The sequence below is a fragment of the Phascolarctos cinereus genome, unplaced genomic scaffold (assembly GCF_003287225.1).
Source record: "Phascolarctos cinereus isolate Bilbo 61053 unplaced genomic scaffold, phaCin_HiC Scaffold_1;HRSCAF=81, whole genome shotgun sequence".
Classification (NCBI taxonomy): Eukaryota; Metazoa; Chordata; class Mammalia; order Diprotodontia; family Phascolarctidae; genus Phascolarctos; species Phascolarctos cinereus.
The window spans coordinates 289,497,484-289,506,735 of record NW_027555514.1 but is presented as its reverse complement, the minus strand read 5'-3'; the positions used below and the strand labels follow the sequence as shown (position 1 = coordinate 289,506,735).

Below are 9,252 nucleotides of genomic sequence, written 5' to 3'. Positions count from 1 at the left end.
GCCCGGCCAGCAAGAGCTAGCTCGGACCCGCTCTCGCGGAGGGGGGCGGGGGGCGTCCCTTGTGGTGGCCGGTGCGGGCGGGCGTCCGTCGGGCCGCCGTGCCCGCTGCCCACCGCCCACCGCCCGGTGCCCGCTGCCCGGGGAGAGAGGAAGTGAGTGTTCGCAGGAGCGTGCGAGGAGCCGAGCAGGCTGCCGGGCCCCCCCCCCGCCCCCCCGGCCCGAGCTGCCCGGCCCCCCGGGCCCCGCGGCCCTCCGAGAGCGCAGGGAGAGCGAATGTGCGGGAGCTTTCCGGGCGGGTCACCGCGACCCGGGCACGGCCGGGGGCCGGGGCGGACGCTGCAGAAGCGGGCCGGCGGACAGGTGTACAGACGTGGAGTGCGGGGCGTTTCTCCGAGTCCTCTACACGCACAGGCAGCGGGTTATATCCGGGCGCGGATCTGCAGCCCTGGGAAAAGACCCGGACACGAGAACGTGAAGAGTACTTCAGGAGGAGTCCCACAAAATCGTCCTTTGAGTTGAAGGGAGAAGAAAGAGGACCAGTTTGCCCCATCGCCCTTTGTCAGACGCCGAAGAGCGAAGGGAACTGACTTTTTAAATGACCTTTAGCAAACCCCCCATTTGTACTAGTGAATACCTGAATTAAGTGGTCCGTGTTTTGGGGTGTGAGACCCCCTCTGTACCCTGGCCTCACTCACCGGATGTAGTTAGTACCAGTGCTGGGCTGTACAAAAACAGACAGGCTGGACTCCTGCAAAAAAGAAACACTTAAAATTTCAAGGAAATGATGAGGCCAGCAGTCATGGGTTCCACGGGTAAACTCCGGAGATTGTCCCTGCAAGAGGCAGATGGGATTCTCTTGGGTGGGCAGCTCCTGGTTCCCTCCTGTTGCCCCCAAAGCTCGACTCAACCCAACCAATGAAAGGCATCTTCTGTTTTTCAGATCCTGTTTGGACGTATGGTTGGGAAAGTGAAGAAGAGTGTGGGAAATGAAGTCAGGGGCCAGGGAGAAGACGATGAGTAAGTGTTTCCTTTCTCCTCCTTTCTCAGTGGCATTTCTCTCCCCTTTTTGGTGTCTTTTCTCCTCTGAGGCCAGTGAGACTTTTGGAGCTGGGTCCTGGGCATCACCAGGCGGAGAGGGCTGCAGTCGAGGCCCCTTGGGGGCCCCTGGCAGGAAGCTGCTCAGGTTTTTGAAGTGGCATAGACTCTGACCCCGAAGCTGGCCGAGCCCACGTGCTTCCTGGTTGCCCTCTGCAGCGAAGTAGTCGTGCTCTGGGCTGCTTTCAGAGTGAGGTGGATAAACATCACCCTACGAAGAAAGTCACGGTTGCTTTTCATTTTTTTGTGAGTCATGCTGAGTGTAATTCTTCCTCCAGAGTCAGACCTCCTTGTGACAGTCAGAAACACCGAGGGACAGCGTGCACAGTATTCTGCCCTAGTGGGCCCTACTCTTTGCAGAAAGGCATGATGTCGTTTCTCTCTCCTCCCTGGGCCGTTCTTGGTTTTTCACTTGGAGTTAGTCTTCCTTTTAATGATGTTTTCATTTACGTGGCATAATCTGATTTTTAAAGCATTCCATCGGTTTTAGGAAGGTGTCTTCTACTGTCGTTTCACATTTTACTCTCCTTGGTGAATGCAACGAAACGAAGAGCAGAATCTCTTAAAGTTTCGTTGTGATGCTTGCCAAATGCTATAGAACAGGCAGGAAAAACCTGTTGGTGTGGTCACCTATAGAAACCATTGAGATTGCATTTATTCTCATTCTCGTGTTTTTGAGCATGTGTACCAGCATTTCCCCTTCCACTCAGAGGCCTCACATCTGTGACTGTCTTGCTACAGTGGATTTTTCAAGCTCCTAGTGTTGTCAACAGCATGCCCCCCTCCCCTTTTTCCTTTGGCTCCCTGGTCTCCTTATTTTTTATGGATTCTGTTAGATCGCCAGTCCTCCTCATCGCATCTCACACTGGAGCTCTGGTGGTCAGGGCTGGTGCCCAGCAACAGGAGGCCAAGGGGCCAAGGAGCTGGTGGTCCCTGGTGTTAGTCCCTTCTGTGCTCTGGGGCCTCCCCTGCATCTGGTGGAAATGGCTTCTCTTCAGGATGACTTGTGCCGTGCTGCTTCGCCGCGAGTCTGGGAGTGCCTGGTGGGGCCTCGGGCCCCGGGGCCGTGACTGCCTCCTGGGATATCACTGCCCAAGGGATAGTCACCTACATCCATCTCTTAGGTGGGCTGTGGTTTTTTCTCTGCCGTTCCATCTAAAACCACAGAGCTGGGTTTGAAGCCTTCGGACTAGATGAGAGATAATTTAAGTCTGTCCTTATTTGGCCAAGACCAGGAGCTGGTGTGGTCTGATATAGGTTCAGTTACTCTACCGGCCAGTTTGTGTGGTTGAGATGGAAGAAACCTGGCAGGGCCCTGGCTTCCAAGTTCCCGTACCAGTGGGGGTCCCTCTCACCAGGATGGGATGCCCTCAGGCTGGGGGTGGTAGAGGCACACCTCATGTGGGGAGCTAGGAGAAAAACTGACAGCACAATCCAGGGTCCTGGTGTTTGACCCAGAACGTGCCCAGGGCAGAACGGAGACCAGATGACCTTCTCTCCGACTGTTTGCTTGCTCTGGAATGCACTTTGTTACTAAGGTAGCCTTATCAGACTTTGTGAAAGGGCTGCTCACCCGACCCGTCCCATTCGGGCTGTGGGCTTGCTATGGTCCTCACCACACCAGGCCAGGCTTCTCCAGGGCCAGAATGGCAGCCACGTGCCCGTCCTCGGCAAGGAAAGAAGGAAGGTGCAGCAGCGGGCTCGCTGGCTTCTGTGCCCATAAACACGGCCCTAGTTTGCATTAACCTCACTAGGAAAGAATGTGATCTACCAGTTTGAACCAGGCCAACCAGGGGCTGGCGAACTCTGCTGGGTTTGTGTCAGAAGGCTCTGATTTACTGGGTGCCTCGGACCAAATCAGCCAGAGCCGCGACGCTCCAGTTTCAACGTGTCAGAGAAAAAGGAGCCGAGCTGTTAAATGGCCAGAAAGTGTGTTTGGGGAGATCTCTTTAACATTCATAAAGCATTTTGGGTGAAAAAATATAACCTGTGTAAATAAAACCATTTTCTCTGTAGGCATTCACTACAGAGGGGACAGCCTTTGAGGCAGAGGTGGGATATCGGTGGTCGAGGGACCGCTGAGCTACGGAAGCTTCCTTTGCTGGAGTGGGCTCAGGTCTCCTGCGGTAACTTGCAAGTTTGAGTGAGCTCCCTGGAGATGCTGAGAGCTTGGGTGACTTGCCCCAGAGGGTCAGAGGCTGGGCAAGCCTTCCCTGAACAGAAAACACGCGTGTACTCCTGGCTAATGAGAAGGTTGGCACTCAGATTTCCACTTTATAATTATTTGGAATGTGTGTTCTTAAAACTGATGGGTGAACGAGATAAATTCAGCTCCAGAGGCACGTGTGAAGTGCCTGGTATGTATGAGGTGCCCCCTGGCTCTGGGGTCATTTGGACCAAGGTTAGTCCCTGCCCACAGAGGACTTACGTTCTACTCGGCCACGGCTGTGTGATTCAGTACCAGCACTTGGCACTTTGGGAATCTGAAGTCTAGTCATTGACACAAAGACAGGGCGTTGAGATTGGGGGATGTCTCATGGTCTGGAGACCAGATGAAGTGAACTCCTTGTCTGATAACTCATGGGTCAAGTGAAATCTTTAAATGAAAATGCTCTCTTCCCCCCGGGGTAGGAGAATTTTGTTGGCTTTTTCAACTTAGAATTTTTTTTAGTACTGACTTTCTGTGCTTGGGATTTAGTTGAGTGAACTTTATTTCATTTTTCATGGTTTCAGAGATTTTTTTTCATTTGTTCCTTTTTACCCTCCTGGCCATAATTGAAGAGCAGACAGGTGACGGTGCATGCTACATACAGTCTCTGTGTTTAGTTTTCCCCTCCCCCTACTTTGGGCAAGGTATCTTGAGGGTGACACCCCAGCGTGTGACAGTTTTGTGAAAGTTTCTGGCCCATGATGGCTCTGAAGGTGTGATGATGACTAGCTGAGGACAGAAGTGTAAGATTGACATTGGCTGGAGGAGGGGTTTTTCACTGAATTTTTTTTTCCATTTTGCTGTTATGTGCCAGCTCAAACCAAACAAAAAGCAGGCTTGGTCTTGGTGGCTAGAGAGGGCTCCAGATGTGAGCGAAGGTGGATTTCAGTGTGACCTCCAGGCCTTGGCATGCGGTGGGCTTCTTCAAAGTTTGGCGAACCCTCTTCTGAATTAGGGTTTATTTGATTTGTTTTGTTTCCAAAGAAACACTTGTAAAGGAAGGAAAAGCTACATTTCAATGAGAGGTTAGAGTTTACAGGCTTCTCTGACATCCAGGACCTGCTGGGGACTCCCCAGATAGCTGTGAGGGGGCCCTTCCTGCCCAGCCAGGAGCCCTGATTGGTTCAGGGATACAGGTGGCACGGCCCTCTTTGGGAAAGAAGGAGGCTTTGGGCAGCTGTGCTGGGCTAATAGCACTGTGATGAACGCTTCACAGCCGTTCTCATTAGATCCTCACAGTGACTGTGAGGAAGGTGCTGTTACAAGACCCATTTTACAGTTAAGGAAACTGAAGCACATAGAGGGGAAGTGGTTTGCCCAGGGTCATGCAGTTAGTAAGTGTCTGTGGCTGGATTTGAACTCTGGTTTTCCTAACTCCAGGCGCAGCGTGCTCTATCCGCGGGGCCAGTGGCAGAGCTGGGGCCCAAACCAGGCCTCACTGTACCAATCAGCAGGTGCCTCTTCTGGGCCCGGCCCTGCCCTGCCCTCAAAAGGCAGTCTTTTTTAAGATGTTGAGAAGGATTTTCAGGTGTTGGTCCCAAGGCAAAGCCGCCACTGCCTCCGTTCATGTATATAGCGTTCAGGATTTTTTTGATAGGGAAATAACCTAACTTTAAAACATAAACTTTGAAGTGTGTGGGAGGAGGGCCAGGCTGCTCCTTCCTCGGCTTACCTGATGTAGGCGTGAGGAATGATCGTGAACAAAGGAGAACTTCGTGGGGGCATTAAGGGAAAGATGACGACGAGCCCCTTGTCACCTGACTGCGCCGTTTTGGCAGCTTCTTGGAAGAGGTCTCACCTTTCCGTCTATTCATCTGTTGGGTTTAAGGGAGCCATTTCTCTGTGCCTGGACTGAGGGAGGAGAAGGTGGGCTCCCTGCTTCCCCCGGCTCCCAAGAGAGGTTCTCATTGAAAGTGGGAGAAGTTGGCATCCACCAGCATGGACGTGGCCACCTTGGGTGCTGGGCTGGCTGCGGTGGGGACGTGGCCGTAGACCACCATCCCTCTCCCAAGGAGATTCTGACCTCTAGAAACCGTATGTAGAGAGAAAGAGGAAGGATCCAGGCTGATGTGTGGGAGGAACGGGTGGTGAGTACTCTAGGAATTCTGGGGCTTCCATGCCTTGCCCCCCCCCCCCAGGGGTCAGTGCCCTGCTCATGCCCAGCCTTCCTGCCGCAATCTCTGAGATTCTTTTCCTTACTGCTTGGAGCGAGTGCATGGTTTAACATGGAGACTCTAGGGGGAGCTCCCTGCCTTTGAAAGCTTTTTGGTTTCTGTTCCACCATCATTTTCCAGGGTATAGAGGGTGGGGGGAATCAACCTCTCCTCTGTAACAAAGAGAAAGTGTTTGAAGCAGTGTATGCAGTGCTCTGATCCAGGAGCTCCCCACCTCCCCAGCCAGAGTCAGGAGTATTGTTGAGCTCAGAACTGGGCATGGCACTTAGAACTTGGCCCTCTTCCTCATTTCTGGTGTTATCGTTTACATTCCCCTGGTCATTGTCATGAGAGTCATTCTCTCTGGAATCTGTCTCCCCACGTTTCTCTAAGTTTCTCCTCTTTGTTATTTCCTAGCGCACAGTAGGTCTCCTACATTCCATCCCCGTGCACTAGCTAAGGGCCCTGGCCTCTGGGCCCTTCCAAGCAGTTTGATCAGCTGTTTCCTAACTGATAGGCACTGACTTGGGCTTAAGATGCTGATAAGAATATTTTTAGCATATATGGGATCTTCCTGTCTTCCTTCCATCTCTTTGGGGATGGTGCCCCGGGGGCTGGATCACTGGGTCTGCAGGTGAAGAGAGCTCTGTCTGATGCCAGGCCCCAGACTGGTCCAGATCAGATGCTCAATCAAAGTCCTAGAGTGCAGGCCAATTTGAGTTGGAACGCTCATACTCCTTAGGGTTCTTAGTTCCCCTTTAGAACGTGTGGCCTGGCTCCCCTGATCTTTGGGTGTTTGGACTGGGCTTGAAAAAGTCACTTCTTCCTTGGCCCCAGTGATTTCCTCCCTGGGCTGACCTTGCCACCCTCCACTGTAGGTCTTGATGGCATTTCGCCCTGCCCTCATTCTTCTCTGGCCTAATTGGTTTGGCCCAAGTAAATTCATAAGCTGATTAAGAATGGTTTTATCCCCTTGAAAATGAGGTTCTACCTTAAGGACTAATGTTCTAGGCATGAAACGGTCACTTACAGGCATTACATACAGATATAAATTGCTAAATTGTGCAGTGTACAATTAGAGACTAGAACTGTGGATTATAATGTACTAATTGTGTGGAGCAGACAGCTAATTCTAGAGGAGTGGGGGGGGGGCGCTGGCGTGATTAGCTAAAGCTCCATGGAACTGGAGGAGGAGGGACAGTGGGGCCTGAAAGGAGCGCTGGGATGGCCAGAGAGAAAAGGGCCAGGGCTTCGGGAAGAAAAGCATGAGCGATTAGTGGGACAGCCTTCCTGGAATCCTTGGGGAGAAGGTTAGAAAGTTCATGGAGGCCATGTCTGGGAGGTTCTGAGAATGAGACAGAGCAGTTTGGATTCCCTTACCAGTGTGCTGTGGCCACAGCCTGTGATTTCACCTCTGCAGCATCCCTCAGACACACGCCCTCCCCTCCTCTGACACCACCCCTCATCCCCTTCTGCCAGGACTCTTGCCTGCGGCTGGGTCAGCCTGCCTCAAGCCACTGCCCCCCCCCCCCGCCCTTCCCCCATTCAACCACTAAAGTGATTTTCCTCAAGTTAGGTGTGACCATGTCAGCCCCTCTTCAATAAACTTCAGTAGCTCTCTGTGGCCTCCAGGAGCAAATACAAAATCCTGGGTGGTGTTCAAAGCCCCACATAACCTGCCCCCTCCTACCTATCAGGCCTTCTGACTCCCGACTCCCCGCTTTTTGATCCAGGGACGCTGGCTTCCTGACTGTTCCTGGAACAAGACCCTCCATCCAAGACCCGCCCTAGGCATTCTCTCTGGCTGTCCCCCATGCCTGGAAGACTCTCCTTCCTCATCTCCACCTCCTGACCTCCTGGGCTTCCTTGAAGTCCCAGCTAAAGTCCCCCCTTGTACAGGAGGCCTTCCCCAACCTCCGCACCCCTTAACTGCAGTGCCTTCCCTCTATTAATTATCTCCTATTTATCCTGTTTATAGCTTGCTTTGTGTGTATTTGTGGGTTGTTTCCTCCAAGGTCAGGGACTGTCTTCTGCCTCTCTTTGTATCCCCAGCACTTAAGACAGTGCCTGACCCTTCCTGATCCCAAGGACCAGAGCACACCAGGCACTTCTCTCCTGCACTGTCTCCTGAAGTCTGTCCAAGGTCACATCCATGGCTTCTGTGACACTCTGTCCATCTCATCCTCTCCCGTCCCCTTCTCCTTTTACCTTCAGTATCTACCAGCATCAAGGTTTTCCAGTGAGTCTGGTCTTCTCAATATGTGGCCACTGTATTTAGGCTTCAGCTTCAATATTTGCCCTTCCAGTGAATTTGTTATCAGTTGTTTCAGTCATGTCTGACTCTTCATGAGCCCCTTTGGGGTGTCTTTGGCAAAGATACTAGAATGATTTGTCATTTCCTTCTCCAGCTTGTTTTACAGATGAGGAAACTGAGGCAAACAAGGTAAAGTGACTCGCCCAGGGTCGCACAACTAGTAAGTGTCTGAGACCAGATGAATGAATCATGAAGATGTCTTTCTGATTCCAGGCTCAGCTCTCTATCCACTTCTCCACCTAGCTGTCCAAAGAATCGTCTGAATTAATTTCTTTTAAGTATTGACTGATTTGATCTCCTTGCTGTCCAGGGGGACTCTCAAAAGTTTTCTCCAGCACCACAATTCAAAAATTCGCTTTCCTCATAGTTCAATCATGGCTTTGACTCTGTGTGTGTGTGTGTGTGTATGTATGTGTGTATGTGTATGTATGTATGTATATTTGTCAGCAAGATGGTGTTTCTCCTTTTCAGTCTGCTGTCCACATTTGTCCTAGCTTTCCTTCCAAGGAGCGAGCATCCTTTAATTTCCTGGCTGCCATCACCATCCGCAGTGATCTTTGAGCCCAAGAGTATAAAACGGGACACTGCTTCCGTTTCTTCTCCCTCTGTTTGCCAGAAAGTGATGGGACCGCTTGCCAAGACCTTAGTTTTTTTGCTGTTGAGCGTCCATGCAGCTTTTACGCTCTCCTCTTTCTCCCTCATCAGGAAGCTTCTCCATTCCTCTTCCCTTTCTGCATATCTGAGGTTGTTGCTACTTCTCCCGGCAACCTTCATTCCAGCTTTTGATTCCTCCAGCCTGGCATTTCACATGACGTGCTCTGCATAGAAGTTAAATGGATAAGGTGACAGCACCCGGGCTCGTCATACTCTTTTCCCAATCTTAAACCAGTCGGCTGTTCCATGTTTGGTTCTGACAGCTGCTTCTCGGCCCACGTACCGGTTCCTCAGGAGATGAGTCAGGTGACCTGCACTCCCATCCCTCTGAGGACCTGCCACATTTTGTTGGGATCCCCCAGTCAGAGGCTTCAGTGTAGTCAGTGAAGCAGGAGGAGACGTCTTCCCGAGACTCCCTTGCTTTCTCCATGATCCGGCGCGTGCTGACGGTTTGGTCTCCGGTTCCTCTGCCTGCTCTTCTGGGATTCTCGGTTCCCGTGTGGCTGAAGCCCAGCGTGCAGAATCTTAACCTTGCTGGGGTGCGAGATGATCACAGGTGTTCAGTAATTTGAACATTGCGCTGGCATTGCCACCCGTTAGGATTGAGACGTAAACTGATCTTTTCCAGTCCAGTGGCCACTGCTGAGGTTTCCAAACGTGTTGGCCTGTTGAGCGTGGCCCTTTAACAGCATCGTCTTTTAGGGATTTCAGTAGCTCAGGAGGTGGATTCCATCACCTCCACTAGCCTTATTGCTAGCAGTGTTTCCTGCAGCCCACTGGACTCCATTCTCCAGGATGTCTGGCTGCGTATCAGTGACCGCACCATC

At 51.9% G+C, this 9,252-nt stretch overlaps 2 protein-coding genes across 3 annotated transcripts in view; one reads left to right on the top strand and one right to left on the bottom strand.

The window, feature by feature from the left end:
* Positions 1-258: 258 nt before the first annotated feature.
* LOC144455975 (uncharacterized) lies at positions 259-8,855 on the bottom strand. Its single transcript, XM_078150516.1, has 5 exons — positions 8,709-8,855; positions 2,712-2,806; positions 2,368-2,470; positions 696-1,306; positions 259-445 (listed from the first exon to the last, which is right to left on the bottom strand). The coding sequence occupies exons 1-5, from the start codon at positions 8,853-8,855 to the stop codon at positions 400-402; spliced, it is 1,002 nt and encodes a 333-aa protein (XP_078006642.1). The 3' UTR covers positions 259-399.
* Positions 941-9,252, top strand: part of ZBED4 (zinc finger BED-type containing 4) — a 55,366-nt gene continuing 47,054 nt past the window's right edge. Inside the window, exon 1 of one of the 2 annotated variants that reach the window (XM_020982942.2) lies at positions 941-1,017. The gene's annotated coding sequence lies outside the window, so the exon portion shown is untranslated. The remainder of the gene's footprint in view (positions 1,018-9,252) is intronic. The other variant, XM_020982943.2, reaches the window with a different exon arrangement.

What these genes read in the sequence shown, in the direction of transcription:
- LOC144455975 (XM_078150516.1), bottom strand. Translation starts at nt 8,855, where the DNA reads ATGGAGAAAGCAAGGGAGTCTCGGGAAGACGTCTCCTCCTGCTTCACT. An exon ending in GAGAAGCCTGGCCTGGTGTG is followed by an intron (nt 2,471 to 2,711) that starts GTGAGGACCATA and finishes TACCACCCCCAG; the next exon opens with CCTGAGGGCATCCCATCCTG. An exon ending in TCAACCACACAAACTGGCCG is followed by an intron (nt 1,307 to 2,367) that starts GTAGAGTAACTG and finishes CTTTCTTCGTAG; the next exon opens with GGTGATGTTTATCCACCTCA.